At 38.5% G+C, this 24,557-nt stretch overlaps 1 protein-coding gene across 2 annotated transcripts in view; it reads left to right on the top strand.

Moving 5' to 3' along the window:
• Positions 1-24,557, top strand: part of gab2 (GRB2-associated binding protein 2) — a 35,026-nt gene that overhangs the window by 6,686 nt on the left and 3,783 nt on the right. The window contains exons 2-9 of one of the 2 annotated variants that reach the window (XM_080889347.1): positions 7,808-8,108; positions 18,970-19,198; positions 22,214-22,740; positions 23,313-23,410; positions 23,591-23,867; positions 23,994-24,084; positions 24,188-24,290; positions 24,426-24,545. In XM_080889347.1, coding sequence (XP_080745473.1) covers positions 7,808-8,108; positions 18,970-19,198; positions 22,214-22,740; positions 23,313-23,410; positions 23,591-23,867; positions 23,994-24,084; positions 24,188-24,290; positions 24,426-24,545 — 1,746 coding nt within the window. Of the gene's footprint in view, positions 1-7,807; positions 8,109-18,969; positions 19,199-22,213; positions 22,741-23,312; positions 23,411-23,590; positions 23,868-23,993; positions 24,085-24,187; positions 24,291-24,422; positions 24,546-24,557 lie in introns of both variants that reach the window. The other variant, XM_080889346.1, reaches the window with a different exon arrangement.

The raw sequence follows: 24,557 nt of genomic DNA, 5'->3' as shown, positions 1-24,557 counted from the left end.
GGGATCTTCACCATGATTATTTCTGGCACAAAAAAAGTCAAGATGATAAAGCAAATGTTAAGTATTTAGCACCTATCTTTAAATAATATATGTCTTTTAATACAGTCATTGATAGCTCTGGATCAGGTCTGTCCCTGATTTGCTGTTGCTGGACCCAGAAACCTGCCAAGTGTTTATTTTATTTTTGTCTGTTTTCATCTCTCTGTGCTTTTCTTTTCTTTCTTCACTTTCCCAACTGGTCCAGGCAGAGGGCCACCTCTCTGGGTCTGGCTCTGCTGGAGGTCTCTTCATGTGAGAGGAAACTTTTCTCCCCACAGTCATGTTGTGCTTGCTCAGAGGGACTCGTTGATTTTCTCTGTGTAATATTGGGGATGTAAAGTTTTAATGTAAAGTTAACCGGGATGTTGGGAATTAGTGCCTTGTAAATCTAATTTAACAACTACATTTATTCATTTTAAGTTGTAAAATGGTCATTAAATGCGCCACTTATTAAATGTACTACATTGGTGTCTTTTTAAATTATAGCTTAATTAATAGTATTTTGCAAATCATCTGTCTGCTGCCTTAAGTAAAGTTCATATTCAGGTTTTGTCCAGTCTTAAAGGTTATTTCTCCCAAATTTAAAAATACAAACGCTATTTCACACCACGAATTATAGCAACACGGCAAAGTGGCTGTATATTTTTGATTCATACAAAAAAGAAATTCTTACCATTAAGGCACAAGGACCATGAAAACTGAGCACATAAAAATAATAGAAGAACTTGTAAAACTTGTAAAAAAAGAAAAAAAAGAAAAATTGTTGGTCATTAAAAAGCAGCATCATGAAATTAAAATGCTAATTTTTTTGATCATCTTATTCTCAAACAAAACAAACAAAAAAATACATCTATATTGTGTTGCACAAAACTTTCAGTAAGACCTTGACAAAAATGTCGGTGGCTGACTTCAGTGATGCACATGACCTCATAGACATGTAGCTTGCAAATCCATTTGAGTGATTCTCCAACAAAAACCTCACTGTGGTCAGATTTTCTCCTTGTATGGAAATGTTTCTGCTCACAGGACCACTTCCATTCCAGAGACGTCTAATTCACTATATATAAGATATATAAAACCACCTTGCAAGGAATTAGAAAGATCAGGAGATGTTCGCAGCACATTCGCGTAGACGTGTACAAGCTGACGCAGATGGCAGAGGAAGCAACACAAAGAGTTCTGATTAAAGATAATGCTTCTCGTTAGTTAAACTGTCAGGGTGGGCTCATCTAAATAAGCCCAGCCTTTTTCTGATACGGAGACATGGCGAGCGATTACTCATTTTCATAATGATGCAACTGTTCAACCATCAATTGAGGCTGATTATATCTACAGAGAGCTTTTTAGAGGTTGTTTTTCAAAGGCTGTGTTGCAGATTTTGCAGATCATCGCCCCCGTAAAGCGAGTGAATGAGAGCAGTAGGTACCAAATGTTGCATCCCTCTTGATCATCGTCACACCTGTGCGATGAGGCTGTCTGTCATAGTGATGTGATGGCGTGGTATTTGGAATCCTATTTGCTAAAATGTTATGAAAGCTCAAAGGTACGAGGCTCTACTCTGCATATGAAGTTGTGTTCAGAGGACCTAGTCTGTATTTGCAGTCTCTAGCTCACCTCTGACCTTTTATTAACTTACGAGAATTTATGGGCATGTTTAGGCCTTATCTTTATGTGTTATGTATTCCAGCTGCTGTCCTTCCAAGGCTAGTGTTTTGACTATTGGGAAACATGAGTGGTTTGATTTAAATTGCAGGAGTGCTCTAATGCATTTGCTATATTCCCCAGTAGTTTATACTCACAGAAACTCTTCTGTTTAACGTTTTTTCATGTTTACCTTACTGGGCACAAGGCTGGGACAAAGCTGCGTCCCACTCTTCTCCACTCAGTAAATGTAGCGGCTAACGATGCATACTGTTGGCACATTTTGTTTGTAACCTAAATTTATTGCAAGTGCTCCAGAATGTCTTTTATAAACTTTGTCTGCTTAGCATCTTACTCAGAACCCATGTGAACTCTACAGCTTCCAAAGAACCATTTGTGGCTTATGTAAGATTATATAAATGGATGTCGTATAGATAAATACAGATGAATGGTACCTTTTAAGCACAGACAAGACAAACTTACTTTTAGTGGATTATCATTCTCCTCTCTTGCAGATTGAGTACCTCATTGTTTTGTTTTCTAGGAGTTTTCGAGAATAATTCAGATTACGCTGTGTTTTTGTGCTGTGTAGATGGCCGTGTGCTATTCTTCAGCTTAATCTCGATCACATTCCCTCACTTGCTCAAACTCCAGCCTGCTCCTACAATGTGTTGTTATGTGTGACCTGCTATTGATTGGGACTGGATAATCAGGGCTCTGTTGTCATTGTGTATCCAGCTTTGTCTCCTCTCGCATAAACTGGAATCACAAGTGTTTAGGCATTTACTCACAGAGTCACGGTCATTTTAACCATTGTCCTTCCTAATTCACATGTTGCAAAGTCATCCTCACTGTTGTTCTTTTGTTGAAAGATTTTTCTTTTAAACCATAATCAAGCAGCATGTGACAGGCACAAAAATTAAAGTATTGTGTATTAAATATTCCTCCTTCATTTCACTGTTATAGGATAAATATGGGGGGTTTTTTTTGTAGGAGGGCTACTATAATTGACAGTTGCTTAGGATGAGTGGAATGAAAAGCTACATCATGCTAACACTGTATGAGCACTCCTTGTTGTCTACTATTATTAATGAATTTCACAAATAAGATTTCATGGGAGGTAAAAGTGACCAGCGAATCCTGTTTATCACTTTTTACTTTACTTCACTGGCAATGAGCAAGCACCTGTTTGTTTTCGTGCCGTCTCTCAGGTGTTTTTAGTGTGTGAGCGCTATTAAACAAGGGCACGCCGGCCGAGGTGTCCAATTCAGCTTAAACCAAGTAAAGATGACATGATGTAATTCCCTTTTCCACAATATGACCATAATAAAAGCTGGTAGTAGATTAGAAAATGTACACAAAGACACGCAGGGTGATTACAGAGGGTCTGCTACAGCTCTACAGTGCCAGTGTTTGTGCAGCTGTGTAGTGTGTGTGTGTGTGTGTGTGTGTGTGTGTGTATACTACAGCATCCGGTAAACCAGAGGAGGTACAGTCAAAGAAACACAACCTGTTGTCTCTTCTTTCACTCCTTTAATAGTACCAGATGTAAACAAGACTATTCTAACCCCTAGCTTGGATAGCATAGTCATGACTGTTTGCTCATGCACATTTAAAAACATGTTGACTGATGTACGCCATCCAGCCTGTTGACACAGCCTACTACTAACCACACACTATGTATATCCGTAGTGTTGTAAAAGGCACACCTTAGATAATTGTTTAGGCCACGGCCATCTCCAAGTTCATTAGACGGTGTGATTGGCACTGCGAGGCTCTATTTGTTCGCGTACATCAGACAGAGCCTGTTTTTACTGTGTTTTACAGTAGACGAGCCAGTACAATACATTTTTGGATGACACTGTATTTATGATGCTAAGTTTGATATAAAACACATACCAGATAACTGCGTCCTCCTATTTCTGTGAAGCGGGAGCTTATTTCTGAGTTGGTTTGTTTTCCTACACAATTGGTTTCAAAGTCTGCCAAAAAAAACATCCTAAATAACAAAAGGAGCCAGCAATATTAGCTAGTTTTAGTCCTATTTTTAGATGCAACCACAGTCATAGAATTGTTTTGTATGGTTTTGGTATTGAGTGTTTTCCTTCCTATCCATCTACAGTACATGCACACATTGTCTTTTGTATGCCGCTGCTGTTTCTGTATCTGTAGCCAGCTGCCATCAGCACAGGACAAACGACACTGCTGAAACAAGGTAATATCAAGCTTTTATTGGATGATCGAATTGAATTCTTGGAAGCCTTAAAGTGCTCATGCAGGGGGGGTAAACTTTGGCTGTTGTGCTTTCACTAGCATTAACATTTTTGTGTTGTGCTTTACACAGGACTGTTGTCCTGTTTTCTGCTTCTTCTTTATTAGACTTTGACTTGATGAAATAATACTAGTACATGGGAGATGCCACATGTCCTGTATAGTTTGCAGTACATTGCTCAGACAATGGTGCAGCTCTCTGTCACCATATTAGTTTTGAGTGTGATCAGTGGCCTGGCCTAGAGCTCTCTCACTGGTCCCATGAACTACCCGGTCTAGTTGTTAACAAGGGCGTTATTTATGGCATTATTTCTGTGCTGAGACACCACCCGCCCTTTTTTTTTTTTTTTTGCTAAACACTGATGCAGCTTAAACACATCCCTCATCCAGCTTAGAGATATGGGAGAATACAGACTATTTTACAGCTTCAGCCCTTGTTTCCCACTACTTACAGTGTGATTGATGTGCTTAGACATGCTCTGTAGTACAGGCAGTGGGGTGAGTATGCTCGTTTCCTTGTGTCTTACTCCCTTATGATTCAGTTCACTGGGAAAGAGGCTACAGTGCCATTTGCATTATTAAGATAATATTGCATTTCGTGGGAAGCTTAACATGATGTGTAACTGTTGTTTTTAGTCTTCCCCTTTATTTTATGCGAGTTGTGATTTGTTCGTAAGCAACAGCTTCATTTTCCAACAACTGAGTAATGTTCTGATTAGCATAAAGATTTCTAGATAAATTTTCTTCACTCTGTTGTTGAGAGCTGTCCTGTTTTAATGTGCTGGTTGCAACCGAGGGATACCAGGAATAACCCAACTGGGTTGCACTGACCTTTTGAAACTGGGCAGTTCTCCAGGTCTCAATTAAGTGATGCTCTGTCTTTCCAGAAAAGGCAAAAATATTTAAATGGGGTTCGCAAGAGTTATGGAGATTTTTTTAAATGCATTGTAATAGCATTGAATCAAAGAGCTTTGTGGAACTTTGTTTTTGTTTGTGGTTTTTCTTTTTTCTTTAAATGGTGCTCTGCTTGGTTCTTTTGGAGGAGTGTGATAACTCCCCTGTGTTTCTATTTCTGTGAAATAAGTTCATACGCCAGCAGAAGCATTTAGGTGCAAATTTGAGGAGTATCACTGCTGACAGTTTCCACACAACCTTTGTTGTTATTATCAGTATCAGTAAACATTAAAAAAAACATCTCATAGCAAGAAATGACCTAATACATGTTTCACAGTATTACATTTCATGAAGATGCTGCTGATTATCTTGTTCACACTTCTTTCTACTTCCTGAATATGGGGTTAGTGGTACAGCAGCACAGCTGTACTATCAAGACTATTAAGATGATACTGCCTACAGCTTTTATCAGTTTATCAGTCTGAAAGAAAATAAACAGACAGTATTGCAAACTAGTACCTCAGGAGAACTTCAGTTAGACGCCGAATATAAGATAACAATCTGCACTTCCTGGAAAAAAACAGAAAAGAGTATGTGTTCAAGAAAGAATGTCAAAATAACCATTGGTATGATGACATTTGTCTCAGAAATGTACTTTATCGTAATTAAACACCACTGTTTAACACATTATTTTGTGAAACATTTTAGAAAGTAAAAAAAATGGGAACAGCTCGCAGCAAATTCATAAAATAGCAAATCTAAGGGATGCATTTGGTTAAACCTCTTTAGAAAGATATATCTTTGAAATAAATTTGAAGGTGTCAGTTGTGCATCTGATCAAAGAAAGGTAGTATTATGCTCTAGGAAGATCATGACACAAACATATATTAGGTGGAACCAATACGCGTAGAATTATACAGTTCTCAATACTCATTTTGATACCACAACAAAATTATTATTATCCCATGTGCTTAAAAATGTATTTATTTAAAGTGTTAACATTATACTTTGTTGACAGGGCACAGAATGAAATATTGGCCTACTAATGTTACTACAAGGTGTGATATTAGTTACATTGCATAAGGTTAAGCATTTTGCTTTTGCAAACATTTTAGCCTATGGGACATACTTCATTTCACGGTGGTAATGTCAAAGTAGGATAATACTTTAGTTGTTGTTACTGAAACTCATCCACCTTGAACTGTTCGAGCAGATCTGGGTCCTGGTGTTTTTGGTGCTTTGCTAAATTAGTAGTACTTTCTCTCTTGGTCTCAAAAGCTTGATAACATTGGTTACCTTTTGCAAGTCAGGCATCACCCCATGGCCATTTTCCTCAAACACAAAGTACTTCAATACCTGACTGTGTCTTACTTTCAGTGAGTTGGGGTGGAGGTATTGGAACAGCTGCACTAGTTGCTATTTTCTACATGTAGTTTTGGTTGTGCCTTTTGAAGGTTTTTTTTTTTTCCTACTTTGTGGGCGTGCTTCTGGTTTTTCAGCATCTAAGCTTTTTGGCTAAAGGTGCTAAATGGCATCAAGAACATGCAGCCTGCTTTAACGCCTCTTAGAGAAGTCGAGAAGGAATATCATGTTGGATTTTTTCCAGGTCTCTCAAAGGGCCTGTGATTGATTGTTCGTCTTAGTAGTATTCAGTCTAGGTCGTTTTGTTGGACCAGGCATGTAGGCCGGCATTGCAGCAGCTCTCTCCTAAGTTTTACTTTTCAGCGGCAACCACCTTTTCATAAAACTAACAGGTCTAATCTCTTTATGGGTCCCTGTTGCTATCCATACATGTATTCTTTTTTTCTCTCTTTATTTCTCACATCACCAAAATGCTTAACTACTTCATTTCATTTGAGGCTTGTTTTCATGGGCAGGGTAAAGATATCAAAGCTATTTCATCCATTAATCTGACCTCTGCATCACAGAAGTAATGGTCTAACTAAATAAAACATTTAGCATACTTATTTTCCAAGGAGGTTAGGAATCTTTCTGAAAGGCACTAGAGACATCAGTACAATCCATTTTTCTGCCGTGTGTGTGTGTCTGTTTGGGGGGAGGTGTTAGCCTTGTAGCAGTGTCTGTGTTGATGGAAAGAGAGAGAGTGCTTGCAGAATCCTGTGTGTCAGCAGCCTGAACGTGAGACATTGCCTTGCAGAAGTGCAGTGCATCATGGCAAATGTCCAAAAGTCTCCCCCTACTCTCCCCAACCCTCCTTTACTCCTCCTTTGCCTTCCTGGTCTATCTTCCTCTTTTGTTTCTGAACATAGAGAACACAGAGTCCCTTTAGACAGCCACTGGAAAACTACATTCAACTGTTGTATTGAAAGCCATCGTTCTTCCTTTACTCGTTTCCATTTGATACATACAACAATGTTAATGGTGTGAAATGTGTGACATTGTAGTTCTCTTGTTATTATAGCTGTTTACATGATCAAATATGAACCTTTTGCTGCTTTTCGTGTGGTTACGATGCACAATGCTTATTTACTCTCAGACAAAAATTGACATTGATTTGCAGATGTGGCATGATTTTGATTGGACCGAAGAAGTGTGAATTACCAGTTTTTAAGGTGGCAGGAGGCTGCAGTCTGAAGCTGTGTTAGAGGAGCGCTGCTAGTCTCAGCCTAAGGAGGGATATCGGCACAGGAAATACGTTGGGAGAGAGCAAACACCTGCTGCCCCCTCACCCCACAGTGTCTAACACACATACAAACCACACATAAGCGTATGTGCAGAAATAGCTTTTGTCTTTTTGCGCAACGCTTACAGTCCAACTATATATTGTGTGTGTTTATATAAACATATATATATGTATATATGACAATGTATATATTTTTGTATATATGTCTGTATATATATATTTTTTTAAATAAAACTTTTGTATAATTTGGTATTTGTGTTTCGTTTTGCTTTGTTTTGTTCTGCATTCACGTTCTTACATTTTCAATCTCATTTCCAGGCATGGAAGAAACGCTGGTTTATACTTCGCAGTGGCCGCATGAGTGGTGACCCTGACGTTCTGGAGTACTACAAGAATGATCACTCTAAGAAGCCCATTCGGGTGATCGACCTGCAGTGCTGTGAGCAGGTCGATGCAGGCCTGACCTTTAAGAGGAAGGAGTTCCAGGACAGCTATGTATTTGACATCAAGACTGTAGACCGCACTTTCTATCTTGTAGCTGAGACTGAGGAAGAGATGAACAAGTGGGTCCGCTCCATCTGCCACCTGTGTGGTTTCAACCAGTCGGACGACAGCCACGGTAGGGAACAGAAACACAGTTGCTCATCTATCAGCCTCGGTTTCTGTTTGTCTTTCCTTCTATCCTCTTTTTTAAAATCTTTAATTCACTAAAATAAATCTCTGAGAATTTTACTTTGTATTGCCATGTATTATCTCTTGGGCTAGCCGAGACAATTAATTTGCTGTTGATCTGTGATTTAGTCTGCCTTGAATTCAAATTTTCAAAAAATCTTTTACAGACCAAAATAACCAAAAAACAACTCACTTAAGATGTTAAAGGGATGCATTGCTTCTTTTCTGCTTTTCAGGAAAGCTTAAAAACATCACCTAATGCTTTTAATAAATAAACACTCCAAAAATAATCATATAACAATGTATACAGTTTAATACAGTTTTATAAAGCAGAATATAGTCATCTGTCTTTTATGAATCCTCTGTTGTACTTTTGCATGTTATTTGAACTTTGAACAGAGATTTAACCACATAATGTCAATGGCAACATTTCTGTCAAATAAATAGACACATTGTCTGAGACTGATATAGATTTTTCCAATATTTTTTTTATTTTTAAAGAAATGGTCATCCCTCTACTTTTTTTATATCCAGAATGTTTTTTTTCTGGTTATGAGATATTTTAGAAGTTTGTTTTTGTTATAGATTTTGGTACCGCTTAAGTTACGATCCATTGTACATGTGAATGGATTGCTTTTATAGATGACAATCCATAGATCAAGATTTTTGGTGTGTGTAAAAATATCTCCATAGTTACAGTAAATATAAATATATATAGCTACAGTTACTATAGCTCATGATGCTCTGCATTTTTATTATTTTTATTCCAACTTATCCAGATTATATTCTTGCTGTTGTTTTCCCGCCATCTGGCAGCTGGTGGACGTTAGTCTTTGTGCACATGGTTGATCATGTGTAACATGCAATATGACCAGGTGTGGAATTAAAAACAACTAGGAAGAGTGTAATAATCCTCACATGATGAGGAGAGCTCTTTGGTTCACGTTCAATAATTATGAAAGTCCTGTGATGAATTTGAAATTGTATCAACTATGGCCAGCAGAGTAAGGCTAAGTGAGTGGGTTTGGAAAGTGTGTATGTCATGACAACTGCTGTAGTGAGTACAGCCTCTTTAGTGTGCGCACCACATCAGCCTTTTCACAGGGAAGTAACTATTTCGTTGTATTCACAGAACTATTTAGTCAGTGACAGTCAGGTTCTATTTTTATACTATTAGATGATAAATTGTAATTTAACATCCTTTTTTGTCTAAGTGAATTCTCTGAAAAGCCACTTGAAGGAATCTCGATTCCTGGTATTGTTTGTGCTTGAGGGTTTTCGTCTTCAGATAAACTCTGATTTTAATTAGCACGGCAAACTAGAACTAATAAGTACTTCAAGTGTTTTAATGCTGGAGATGGGCATGAAAATGTTTTTTCGGGGGATTTTATCCGATTCATCTTTCTTAAAAATTCTTGTGCTCCCATGGTTCCCCTTCATGACAGTACCGTTTGTCGGCTACTATTTTTAAGCTTTGCATTTGGCATTTCGGCCATTGCTGTCCTGGCGTTTGGTATTGTTTCTGAACTGAAAGTGACCATATTTGGTTTGGCTAGCTATGTGGAAGTCATGTTCAGTGTATGATTGGATGGGGTGATAATTGACAACAGCGAGCAAAATTTGATTACCATGAAAAAAATGGTCACGGGACTTAATACAGTCATGCTTCTGGCTTGTTTTCACAGCAGTACTGGTGGAGATGACAAAATTACTATAGGGGCCTAAAGTAGTGAAATAAAAGCTGCCCATTTACACTAATGTAAACCACTGAAGTGAAGATTTTATGACAACAAAAATAACCATTTACATGAGTTAAAGCTTAGCACAATACCTTATTTTTGCAATATTTAAATGCAAAATAACCACTCTAAATATTAGTAGCCACCTGTGGCTACAGGGTATTCTTAGCAGCTACACTGATGGCTCGCAGTCAACAGTACCTCAAAGAGTTACCGTGGTTACATAAATAACTGATATTGGCTAATTATCATGCGTGCTGATGTGCTGGGAGGGGCAAACAGGGGCTAAAATTGAGCATAACAATAGAATAGGTGTTGTAGCTATGTGTGATATAAAAGGAGTCTTTTTTTGAAGATTAAAATATTTTGTGTATCACTCCTCCCCCACCCAGACAAGCTAAAGCTATTGTTTTTTGTGTGTGTGTGCGTGTGTGTGTGTGTGTGTGTGTGTGTGTGTGTGTGTGTGTGTGTGTGTGTTTTTTTTTTTTTTTTAATTAAAAAGCATTGCCTCTTCATCCTGGTCTCTTTCCCATCTGTTACTAGATGCAAAAATTTATCACCACACACATCTCAAGATCAGTCCACATTTAACTTCCTTGTAAAACTAGCTTTACACAAGAGTTTTGTGCACAGGTCAGAATTTTCCAGGGAGTAAGTTGTTGACTTTCATGCAGATCCATCCTTCCTTTTACTGGTAGTACCGCCTGCCTGGTGCCTTGTTTGCTATCAGCTTGTTCTCAGTGTCTCAGTGAAAATAAATGATCACATCTTCAACTGCATCTATCAACACTCGCCCACTGTGCAGTTAGCTAGTGTTGCACATTTTGCCTTTCAGTACTGCTGTCCTGTTGAAAAAGCAAGGGCATGTTGATACAATTAGTAAAGAATTCGGACTCAATGTGGAAAAAAAAACTGTTACTCCAAGATCCAGTAATGTACCCTGTAAAGTCCTTCATTTATACAGAGCAAAATCTAAAGTTTACCTTAAAGGGCTTTAAAAGCTCTACAAACCCTATATCCAGAGTTTTTATTTGTTTAAAGATTACATTTGAATTTTTTGTGTGCATTACAAAACAGTATTGCATTATTGACATCACATTATAGTAATGTGCTTTTTTTAATTACTATTTTATTACTATTTGTAAAGTCAGTAATCATGTGGGTTTTTTTAATGCAAAAATCATCAAATGTGCTGACTCATAAATCCTTGAACAATTGCCTGACTTCAGGTCGCGTAGTAGATGAAGAGTCAAGAATAGTAGTATGGCCTAGTGCTTTAGAAGAGTTCAGATAGGCACATTATTTTGAATTTTTTGCTCTGATAAAAATTTAACAGCAAAGTACAAACTGCACCCAGTCCAGAATATCAGAAAAACTCACCAGTGCTGTCACCACATTGTGTCTCGTAGCATCTGAAGAGGAAATGGCTTGTATTTCAACAGCATAACCACCGTCACCACAACATTTTTTGTGAAATTCTCTTTAAGTGGGGAAAATATGAACCTTTTTCTAAAACAGTTGCAAACCTTAATTCAAGTTAATAATACATGAAACTGAACATTTTTGCTTTAATACAAAAGTAATGTAGTAAGTAGTGTAAAGCAGAATATTTTTTTATATAATACCTCTTAAAAACTTTAGGAGCTTGGCCCTATGGCTTCTTTATGTGAATAAAGGAGCAGCCGGAAGTATCTTTGCCATTAGTGACCCCAGCTGGGCTTTTGTCAACCACAGATAATTGACTGCCAACAGAAGTGCCAGTAATTATGGTCAAAAAAGGATGTAAGTACTCTGGATTATATTTTAGCTAATAACCAAAACTGCTGTTGAAATCTTTCAGTACCGTTCTGACAACACGTTCCTGCCTTGTGGTAGATCTTTTATTATTTTTTTTATCACATTCCAGCTGGAAGAAACTGCCTTGAGGTCACTGAGCAAATGTTTGTTAGTAAGAGAAGTGGAGGGGACGAGGAGGCGTGCAGTAACGATGCAACCTTGTGACCTTGTGCCTGCATCAGTATTCTTCCTCCAACCTCTCTGATCTCAATCGTGCCATGAACACATAGCACTCGTGGGGGGTGAGCCATTTAACCATGCAACAAATCAACTGTTGTTAATTGCTGAAATCTGATCGGTTGCTCAATCTTTCATTTGTGTGTTTTGTGATTATATTTTCATGAAGGTGCTAGCATATGTGGATGCTCACTGAAGCTAATAGAAAATCAAATATGATAAACATCCTTTACCTGTAAAGATATTTTATGGGTTCTTCTCTTAGCAGGCAGCTGCAGCAATGACGTGAGTGTGTCATCTAACAGACTGGGAATTCCCTCTTTGAAAGAAAACAAGCTAGGCTGGAAAACAAATAAGAAGTTGCTTCCTCTTATGGAAATTGCATAATGTGACAGAGACATACAAACACAAATACTAAATTATGCAGATATCGTGTTTCGTGTCATACAGAGACTTGATTAAATCAGCTTCCATATTTTAGTTTTTCAACAACTGTTGCAGTCCAGTAACAGCAAGAACTCAATATTACAGATTGTGCAAAGTGTCACACTTCTTGTTCTTGCTACACTGTCAGTGTGAATTTTTGGCAGGATCTCTTATATCAGCACCTTGATCTGAAGTTACCTTTTGTCAGTCAAAGTTGGCTTTATCAACTTAGAAGTAAGAGGTAAGCTGCAGCTCAAGTCAAAACTATTAGGAAGGATGGCCAATTGTAGCACTTAACAGTTCATTGTTACACAACCCTCTTGTTGTCTCGCTATCTTGTAATGTGACTCATTGCTTTTCTGTTTCCCTTTTCATATGCACACTTTCTCACACTTGCATTCATACATTTTCCAGTCAGTTCCAGTATGGCATTTGGCACATTACTTGTGCTAATACTCTTAGTATTGTTCTTCTTTAGAGGACCTAGTGTGCAAATATATTTGTCAGTTATGTAATATCCTTAAAGTTTTGTTACTCTAAGAGCAGACTGCTCTACTGCTCTCTCTCTCTCTCTCTCTCTCTCTCTCTCTCTCTCTCTCTCTCTCTCTCTCTCTCTCTCTCTCTCTCTCTCTCTATATATATATATATATATATATATATATATATATATATATATATATATATATATATATATATATATACACACACACACATATATATATATATATATATATATATATATATATATATATATATATATATATATATATATGTGTGTGTGTGTATATATATATATATATATATATATATATATATATATATATATATATATATATATATATATATATATATATATATATATATATATATATATATATATATATATATATACACACACACACACACACACACACACACACACACACACACACACACACACACACACACACACACATGTATATGTATATATATATATGTGTATATGTATATATGTATATATATATATATATATATATGTATATGTATATATATATGTATATATATATATATATATATATATATATATGTATATGTATATATATATTATGCAAACCATATTTCACAGTCCCTGTTTCATGTCTTACAATCTCTAAATGCATTTCTGCCTTCTCCCCTCCCAAAGTGCCCTTCATCTGCATTGATTTTTGTTGAAACAATGAGACTCCATGGCTCTGGAAGGTCAGGTTTCTGCTGCCAAAGAGCAGTCTGAGGACAGGTTTCTGTTGCTGCCAATGCCATGCAAACCACAATATCAGTGGCAGCATTTCTGAAAACCAGAGACTTGAGAATGTATTGTACACACTCGTCATCAAAATTGTTATAGAAGAGGGGTTGACTTTTCTGTTTGTAAAATAAAGAATTTCAGCAGCTTTAGGATGTTCAAAGATGCATAAAGAAAGAATCATGTTCACTTTTAGTGGTTGTTTTCATTTGCAAGCATGTTACAGTTAATATTTTCATTTTGAACAAGTATTGATGTCCAACACCAATTTGTTGTTAACTAGACAAAAGTGAGGATTACTAAAAAGTAATTTTGAAACCGATTTCCTTACATAGACACATCCCAAATTGTATGTTTTTCTTGTTCTTAGAATCTGTTGATGAGTGTTGTTGTTATCAGATGCTGATGGCTGGGTGTGTGGCGTGTGCCTGCACCCGGGGAGACCCACCCCCGAGCACAATCTAATGAATGGAACATCGTCTCGTCAATCATGGGCTTTGTTCTGCTCTGGGCTGGCTGTTTGAACTCAGAGACAAGGATAATCTCCAGTTAGGGGTGATTTTTTTTTTTTCTTTTTCTTTCTTTGGTCCATCTTTTACATGATAGGACCCATTGTTTTGTTTTTTGATGGATCATGTTAGCAGCCATGAAATGAAAAAAATCTATTTATAACTGTAAATGCAGCAGCCTGAATTGTAGAGGCATTAAAATGGATGAATGGAGGGATGTGGCCAGTTTTGAAAAAAATCATGGAACTGTTACTGTCGAGGGAATATTGTGATCTACTCGAAACTTCCCCATTTGATCATTCATAAATAAAGGAACAGATTTTGTACTAGGAACCTGCTTAAAGATATAAAGATTTTTTTAAAAAATTGGTCATTGTTTTTTTTTTTTTTCTTGCACATTGACCGTGCAAGAAAAAAAAAAAACGTGAAAAGTCAGTTATGCTGTGGGAGGAAATGGCAAGACGTCAAGCTCCCTTTCAAGACAGGAATTTAACTTATTGCAGCAAACTGAAAGCCGTAGTGAAAGTTATGAAACCAAGATAATCTTTGCATTTTCTTGTCCTTATAAACTCAAAATACGTTCAAATAAAACAGAAGGGATGATGTGCGCGTTTATAGAAACAGTGGCGGCAAGCTACTACTAAAGGAGTATCATTTTACAAATTAATTCAAATGCATAGATGAATCAGAGTAATCACATGAGCCACAGTGCAATCTTTGCTGCACTGATATTCTGCTCAAACCTTGCTTAGAAGCTGCATAACTCTCATGCCTACACTTTTTCTAAACAGCAATTAGGAAAAAGTGACACACGCATTTATTAGGTATATGTTTTTTTTAAGCAGAAAATCAGAACAAGTTATGTTCATCCTGTATTAGTGTCTGACCATTTCCTTTTGCCCCTTCTACCTTGCAATTCTTCATTAGCACCATGTGACTGTTGATTTACAAGTTTAATTTTAGAGAAACTTGTGGACAGTACAAATGGAGACCTCATGGAAAAAATGATATTTCCAAGTGTATCCATTTTCTATGCTGTAAAGCAAGAATTATTAGATCTAACAGTACATGTTACATCCATTTTTAACAAGTATATATGTACTAAGTTTTTAAGATGACTAGGGACAGGGGTAATGTACGCACTCTTTATAAGTTGGACCCCTAAATGTGCATTTATGTTAAAAGCTTTGGGGCGACTCCTTATGGTTGTAAAAAGAAATTCAGTTCCATAGAAGTCTATGAAAAAGTAACCCGCCTGCTCATCTCAGTTTGCCTGTCTTATGTCTTAATTGATGCGGCATGATGTTAATATTTTATATTTTTAAGGTAAAATTGAATATGGTAGGATATAAATTAGAGCTTTGCTACCTTGTGATTTATAAGATACTGCTGTATGCAGTGCCCTCCATGGCTCACCTAGATCCATAGCCCTCCTTTGGTGTTTGGTTTAAAAAGAAATGTTAACAATTAAAATGCCAAACTCAAGGTTTTGAAAGAGGAATCCAAAATCCCAGTGGTCATGTCTATCTTTTATTTACAGTCTATTTATATCTATTTATTTCTTTTTATATCAATCCATCACCTTATAGAAGTGGATCATGAAATTTAAAATTATTTTAAGTTTTATAATTTAGCCAGACGCTATGATACAGAGGCCCAGAATAGCACAAGCCATTTAATTGATTGATGAGTGCAGTGTTTTGAGGGGAAACTGATGTTACTGTGGGGTCAGATGGTGACGCTCACATGGTATTGAGTGGGCACGGGGGGTAACGTGATCAGCTCCTGCGTGTTTAGTCTGCATAATACTCTTGTGAACTCTTTTCAAGGGAAACCTTGCTCTAGCAGAGTAAGAATGCCATGCAAACATCTCTCTTCACTGCTGATGTTACCCATGTCAGCAGCAGCCTAGTTTCTTCTTCATCCATTTATATCACTGTCATGGAAACGTCCCATACCCTCAGCAACCACACATCCAAATGGACCCAGTATGTAGCCCACTGGGACACAGTGCTTTTTTTATAGACTGCCAAGCAGATTTGGACAACAAATAATGTAGCTATGTTCAGCACTGTAGAAACAGTTTAGTGCTCATGTAATGAATACATTTTCAGATGAACGTCCAAAAGTAGTGGTCTCCTTTTCAAGGGCACGCAGACGTCAGACATATTGTGTCACCTTATTGTGTCTCGCACTCAGACACACACAACAACCCCCAAAATCATCAGCACCACCACCAAAACCAAGACCACTGCCAGGCCTTTGTGTACACTCTTGATGTATCTGAGGTTAATGTGCAGTACTTACTGCAGCTGTTTGAGCCACAAGATAGTATTGTTAAGTGCAATCTCTGACAAAAACCATTAAGGAAATAATGGTTTTGAAGTACTTACATTCAAGGCATGTGTTTAGAGTGTACCTTAAATCATTATCTTTTATGCAGTATTTAAGGGTTTCACTTGCAATGCTGATGAAAAATTCAGCTGCTTCCTGTATATTTCAATTCAATAGGTCAGTGGTACTTTCTATTTTTATTTCTAATTTCATATTAAATTATCATATGTCTATGTCTTATTCTGGTTGGACTGGGAGGAAATGAGCACTCTACAAAGACCTTCTTGTCATGAGTGATCCAGCATGGTTCTAATTTTGGCCCTCTGAGCAGCAGCCAGCTTATATTAGATTATGGCCACAGACTCAATGAGACAGTAGGTGATGTATTATAGAACATAATTGGAAAATTGCTCATGAACTTAGGAGCTCTTTGACCCAGCAAAGCAATGTGTCATTCACCGACCAAAAGGGTCCTTCAATGCATTGCTGTTGATGGTCTGATATTTGTTTCAAGCATGGAAAGAACTCTTTGTCTTTTTAAACTGCCTTTGATGTTGGTGCTTCAGTTTGAATTTAGTGAAAAGAAACCGTTTTGGGTAATGAAATCAGCCTCAAAACTAAAAACCGAAGAAAAAAAGAAACAAAAATCACTACTAACCTCTTATTTTATTTGACTCCTTCCTCTTAGTTTTATTGGCTTACTTTTTAAGCTGTGGTATTGTTATTTATACGATAATAACGGTAAATAATAAGCATTTTTCCACCTTACTTTGAGCGTCCCAGTACATTAACTAGTGTAGCGAAAATTTGTAGCATCTGTGGGGACATATGAGTGTTTTTATTTTCTGCTCTTCTCTCTGTTTCTGTTTTGCGGCTTTGTTCTGTGTTGCTGGAATTGCTTTCCAGTGGCAACATACATCATTAGGTCCATTAGTGTCAGTGATGAGCCATATAGGCTGTTCCATCAGCACACTGAAGCAGTCATCCTTCATGTTGTTCTGATTCTGACAGTGATATGTGCAGTTAATCAAAAATCTTTTAGAACATAGAGAAAAACATTATCTTGTGCAGCTGTCTCATGTTACTCTTTAGTTGAAGTTTTGTTCTCTCCGCAGGATCAAAGTCATCAAGCCTTCTTCTGTTTTTTTCATTGCATCTGTCCACTCTGGTGCGGGGGGCGGGGGCTATTTTTCGACAACAGATCAATATATCTACCCATATTCATGGGCCTAGTACTCACCGCACTGGATGAAAGCTTTTACAAAGCTTTTTGTGGAGAAAGGAGATGATGCCTAACCAGCCTAGGGAGAATGGAATTGCTCAGAACAATGGTGTAATTGAGGATCACTGGGGAGAGTCCCCGCCTGTGTTGCTGTGGGCCTGGGCATCTCGCTTGTGTCCACTAGCTTGGAGTCCTCATAGCATAGCCCTTTTTTCCCCTCAGGCATGGATGTGACCTCATTCAGCAAATTGGACTCCAGAAAACCCCCACCCTCCAACTGTCCAACATGCATACACACATGCTCACACACCACATTTGTATCTGTTTCTCAGCACATATTATGACTCACAGAACATTGCCTTCTTCTTAAAGGGCAGTTTGACCCATAGCTTGCTTTGTAAAGGCCTGATAAAGATTGAGGAGAGTCACAGTGGACAGACAAATTCAACGAAAAAGTGAAAAGCAATACTAGTCATTTGTCTGACGGAAGAGTTGATTTTACACTCCCTCCTGCTTCTAAAAAGGGAAAGGTTTTCTTTTTGTCCTCGTTTATATGTTTTGGTTCAAGACTGTTGTCAGATAGTATTTTCTTTTTTTAAGCTTCAAAGATTCTTGCTTATGCAAAATCTTTCATTTACTGTACAGTGAAAGAAAGAGATTACTGTCAGCAGTAGCTGAGATTTTTTTTCTCTTTCGCCTATCAGCTAGTGTTGCACAATGCACCATAGGTCGATGTTTCAGTGGGCTGCCTACTCACTACTCCTTCTGCTCAGTGTGCACCTCCTCATTTTGGCTTTCTGCCCAGTCTATTTCCAGCATCCCCATCTCAGATTTGTCTTTTCTTTATAGTCTTTCAGTGGAAAATATCAGGAATGTCACACAGAAGCAATAAGATTGTGAGATCATGTTGTTCACATAGTCCCACTGTGCAAAACAGTAGGTGGCTCCATAAAAATAAAAAACAGGCACATTGACCTTGGCCAAAAAGGATAACTTGGATCATGTGCTGTTCAACTGCATCCCAAAAAGCAAGAGGATACGATTTTCTGTCTTCCCTGGAGATAAATCCCTGTTCTCTATTGATTTGAGTGTAGACTGATTGCACCTAACTACAAGACTAGGTCATCTGAAGACCTAGAACCCTTTCACCTTTTAGTACAAAGACTTTGACAGCAGAAGTGAAATGTGTAAGGGATGATTACTAAGCTCATAATTTCTAAAGCATAATACTATGTAACATATCACTTCTACAGAAAACTAACCTAAGTGAAATAATCAATTATCCCAATGTCTCCTCTCTGCAGATGGCAGGTTACACCATATGCCCCGTTCTGTTGGAGCAGATGTCACCGGCTCAATGGCTCCTTTGACCGGAGAACGCAAGTCCTCTGCCCCCGTCCATTCCAGCCAGCCAGTGCTCTTCACATTTGATGTGCCTGTGCGCCACACACACCATAACTCCATGTCCAACAGTGCGCCCCAGGACTACCTCCTCCTCCACCAGTGCATTAGCAGGAAGACAGAAAGTGCACGGTAAAGGTCATGACCTTCAGGCGTCCTGTGTCAGTTTCCTGTTTTCCGTTAATGCAGGTCAACGTACAGGTTTACAGCGTTTCCTCAGCTTAGAAGCCTCTGAGGGTTAGAAGTAACGTTTTAGGGTTGAGAATTGTGATGTCACCGTGTGTGTGTGTGTGTGTGTGTGTGTGTGTGTGTGTGTGTGTGTGTGTGTGTGTGTGTGTGTGTGTCAGTGTGAGTGCCGCATGTGCTGTGGAAGCGCATATGATGAAGCATTGTGGAAAGTATAAACAAAGAAGGTTTTCATTATTCACTGAAATTAGATCCAATTTGAAAATGTAAGGTAAGGTATAATGGATTGCATTTTGTAACATGGTATGAACATTTGGTTTGCTGTGCTGATAATTATTAGAATAAACAATCAGATGTTGGATCTTTTTGTTTATTCGGTGTAGCAAATACTATAAAAATGAAAGTATTTTGTCAGATTAATGCAAAAAGGCTCTAAACAAGATCCAGCCATGACCCAACTTGTGTTTAATTATCTTAATCAGTCATTTGAAAAATGACAAACATTGAATGCAATGAGTTGCAAATTTCTTTAATCAAGTGTTTCATTGAAAGTACTACAAAGACAAATTGCCAAATGTTGAAAGTGATACATTTGAATTTCTTTTTGATCTTTGCCGAATTTTAATTTCATTGCATGCACCACATCTAAAAAAAATTGGTACATGGATATATTTGCCAGAGTACTGCATCATCTTTTCTTTTAACTGTCTGTAAACACTGAAGAGAACAATTGCTGCAGTTTTTGAAAGCAGAAAATGTTCAGACTCTAGGCTGATAGAGGATTCAGCTGCTCAACAGATTTCAGCTTTCTTTGTTGCATTTTTTTCATTTCATGATGTGCCAAATGTTTCAGTGGGTTTGCAGGTCTGGACTGCAGGCAGGCCATTTTTTGCAACCAGAGCCTGCTGTTGGTTGTATTGTCGTATCGATTTATTTTTTCTTTTCATGGTTTAACATATACTTGCAAATGTAGTGATAAAATGCATTCACTTAAAATCCTCTTGCAAAGTGCTATTCAGGGATTTCCATTACAGATTAATGTGTGTCTAATAGACATTTGTCATAATTCTCTGAATCCTTTTTAATAATATGCATCATAGATCCTGATCTCCACATTTTTGACAACATTAAATTAAGAACCATTATTTTTAAAATGCTGAGCGATTTGCCCATAAGGCCTTTCTTATAGGAGCAGACCCTCACCATCTGCACTTGCGTAAGTCTCAGCCACTCTAGGATGTCCTGTTATTAATTAAACAAAGTAGTTGTTCCACTAGGAGTATTTTTTTCCACGTTATGCATTTACAGTCTCTTGTTGCTCTATTTCAACCTTTTTTGAAACATGTTGCTTGCCTTAAATTAAATTCAGTACATGTGTATCTAAAAAATACCACAGCGTGCTAGACTTTATATGACTTTGTAACATGTGATAATGCCCTAGCTTTGTAGTTGTAAAGCAAAATGTGAACAAATGCAGAGGTGTGAATACATGTGGGGTAACTAGAAGTAGGTACATAAATGCTTGTGTCAGCTATATGCTGAGCAGGAGAATAAAAGGGACCAGGCATTTATATTAAATGCGCTCCTGTGTTTTGCATCAGCATGCACCTTGCTTTCTACCGCCTTCGTGCCTGTTTTTTAAGAATCAAAAGTCAGCTTTAATAATGATGCCATTCGGCAGATAGCCGGCACAGTAGATGATCAATGAGGTTGAGGCAGCAATTCATCACTCCTATAGGTTTAAACTCACCCAGGGAAGAACTGCCCTCTCAGCCACACGATTTGCACATAAATCTGCTGCATTGGACCTCTGCAAAACCCAGGAAATCAAACCTCACAATCCATCTCATCAGCTTTATGCAGATATTTATGTTGCTAGCTTCTGTTTCACAATTGTGCTAATTAAGACAGGCATCTGGTGGCAGGGTATGATTCATGTCAGAATGAAACTCCGTGGGTCTGACTAGAATTAATCTGCGTAAAAAGCCCACAAATCAGCCACAATGATGGAATACAGAGCAATGAGCAAAATTATTGATTGATGATGAAAATCCACAGGAGACAGAAGAAGAAGAATTGATGGAACAAAGTGTGTTATTTGACATGAAAAAGAAATTAGATTAGAGAGAGCAAAATGTTATGTCAATATTAATGGTGTGGCATTAATGCATTATCTCTTATTACAATAAAGAGTTCATGTAACCATTAGAAGCCTGCAATTTAAATTGCATATTTGCACACAGCCTCCTCAGCTTACATAGAGAAACAACTAACTGAGGATAACTTTCAGTTGCATTGCTCCACTAACTAGACCAAAATTTCTAAGGAGCAGCGTTGCTTTGGTTTTCTCTCAAGGTCAAGCCCTTCAAAGGAGCCAGACTAAATGAGGCATGTCCCTAGGGTGCCTGACCAAGACTGAGAAACTCTGGGAAAGTCATAGAGTTCCCCCTCCCCCTCCCTTGACAGGGAAACCCTCTTTTGTCAATGCTGAAAACATAAAAATAAAGAAGCTTTTCAAAGAATGATTAAAAATACCGAATTCAAAAAAGCCAGTCCCCCAGGCATTAGAGGCAAAAACGTTGCCTGTGGCATTGGATACAATACTTGTATTGTTCATTGAGCCATCTAAAAAATAACTAAATCACTAAATAAGGTATTTTAGCTCCATAGGTATCATTAACTGGATATCAAGTATATTGTTCTTTAATTGTGTGCTTAATGCTTATCAAGGTAAAGTTCCCTCTGTAGTGCCATGGTACCATCTAGTGGCTATTTTGGTGATTACGCTAAAGTGACAGTAAACACTGTAATAGAAGAGATGATGGTTCATTTTTGTTTAGATAGGCTGGCGCAGTACTTAATTCACGGCATGAGAAAAATAAAGGTAGATAAAAGAAAAGCAGCAAGAAGGTTTCCAGAATAAAAGTTTGTGTGTTTGTGTGTATCCTCTCTGTGCTGCAGAAGTGCCAGTTTCTCCCAGTCCACACGAAGCAAGAGTGCGCAGCTGCATGGCTTTTACAGCCTTCCCAAGCCAGGAAAACACCAGTTGCCAGTGCACGATGACTCGACCCAGGAGGCCTGCTACGTTCTTCCAAGGGGTTACAGCTCGGAGGCGCCAGCTCACAGTGGTCTAGGTGATCCTGAGCTTGAGAATGAGGAGGTCTACACTTTCAAAACGCCTTGCAATGCCCTTGCCACAATGCACAGCAATGAACGCTTGCCTGATAACTATGATCTGCCTACACCACCTGGCTCCTTCTATCAGATCCCCAGGACATTTGATAAAAATCACAACGCCTTGACACCCTCTAGCTCTGAATCCTCATATAATCCTCCTCCCAGACCCCCTAAACCCAGTCAAGGGTCTGAGGGTCAGTGGGGGAGTCCTCAGTCAGTAGGGAGCCAGAATGAAGAGGTAATGTCTGCAGTGTCAGTCATCCCACGCAGAAATACTCTCCCTGCTGTCGAGAACATCAGACTGCACAGAGGTACGCAGGAAATAATTATTGCTATGACTGCTTTGCTAATACGTTTTCACTTCTTCTCTGTTTTTGACAAATAGCAAACACTTTTTGCATCACTCACCTGCTTCTCTTTCACTGACTCTTTCTATATTCTTCTGCTTTTCACTTTGGTGATTTAAAGTTAGCAACTAAGCAGAAACAAGTGTCCCAGTCTGGCAAACTCTGTCCTGTTGAGATGCTAATGAAATTCAAGCCATACAGCCTGCTCCAGAATTTTTCATTCCAGGCTTTTTTCTGCCATGTGAAAAAAGCTTCTGTAAACACAATGCATGGTTTCTTAGCTTGCTGTGGTTATTACTTTGCAAAGTCCATCCTTAGCCATCATATAGGTAGAAACAAGAGCTAATGTGGGACCACTTTTTTTAAATGTTAAAAAGGTCCTTCCTACATATAAATTGATCTCTATAGCAGGGATTGTCATACAGTATTTAAGTCATGTAGGCATGGAATGTTACTTTTACACTTGGGCAGCATTTTCCCTTTCAAAATTTCTGACAGTGGTAAATATTGATCATTTCCTTCACCCTTCTCCACAGGATCCTCCTTTGAAACTAACAATCAACATCGTTTCATCCATTTCAACCACTCAGGCCAGTCTATGGAGTCAGTCAATGATGGATTCAGCTCTTACCTGGTGAGTAACTCTCCCTTGAACTGCACTGTCTCCTCAGATAGATCCTGTCAGCAGTCAATCATAAACTGCAGAGATAGAAAAGGAAATACTTCTATATTTATTCCAACTGAGTGCTACAGTTTTCCTGCAAGTCCAGGGAGATTGTGAGAGTCATTTGCCCCATGTCTCTTTTGATGGCAGAGACAGACACCACTTACTCGCTCAGACAGCGGCAATTCAGATGACAACTACGTGCCCATGAATCCTGGCTCCTCACCACTCAGCGCTTGCCAGGCTGACAGTCCTAAGAATATCTACATTCCTATGAGCCCAGGGCCACATCACTTTGATTTCCCAGGATTCTCTGCAACTTTACCTGCCCGTAAGGCGAGCAGTGCCTCCTTGTGCCACAGGCCCAGTCGTCTCAGTGATGTTACACCACCGCCTATCTATCGCGACCTCAAACCTGACAGAAAATGTGAGATTTTGACACTTAGCTTCTCACTTCTCACTAAGAGCATGCTTCAAATCAGCTCTAAACTCTGGTGTAAATTGTTGAAGACCATGATATTTGTTAATAACATCTGTTCTTGTTTTTCTGCAGCAAAGCCAACACCTCTTGATTTGAAGAACAACGGGATCATTGATGAGCTGCCATTTAAGAGTCCAGTCACTATGTCCTGGACACGACCCATGTGAGTCTTATATCAGTGCATTCCACACACACACAGTCAAGAATCATTACATAGCAGGCAGTACAGATGTTACAGATTTTTTCCCCCCCTTATGTTTCTTTAGGCCTGCTATGAACTGCACATCCTCCCAGCACTGTAGACCCATCTCTACACAAAGCATCACCAGCACCGACTCTGCAGACAGTGAAGAGAATTATGTGGCTATGGTAGGTCCAGGGAGCTGGACGGGGAGACTGGGGAGAGTACATTGTGTTCTTTGTTTTAACGATCCACTTATTTGTATGCACTGCTAACTCACTGCATACTGTGTGAGTGAAACCTCCCTCCTATTACATTAGCAGAACCCAGCGTCTACCTCCCCAGCCGTGAGTGGCACCAGCAGCCCAGCCCCTAGGAAGTGTGGCAATGTGGACTACCTAGCACTGGAATTCCAGCCTGGGACACCCAACCCACACAGAAAAGTAAGCAGAGGA

This window comes from Rhamphochromis sp. 'chilingali' (genome assembly GCF_963969265.1).
Source record: "Rhamphochromis sp. 'chilingali' genome assembly, chromosome: 8".
In the NCBI taxonomy this organism is placed as follows: domain Eukaryota; kingdom Metazoa; phylum Chordata; class Actinopteri; order Cichliformes; family Cichlidae; genus Rhamphochromis; species Rhamphochromis sp. 'chilingali'.
This window is presented reverse-complemented; position numbering and strand designations above follow the sequence as displayed.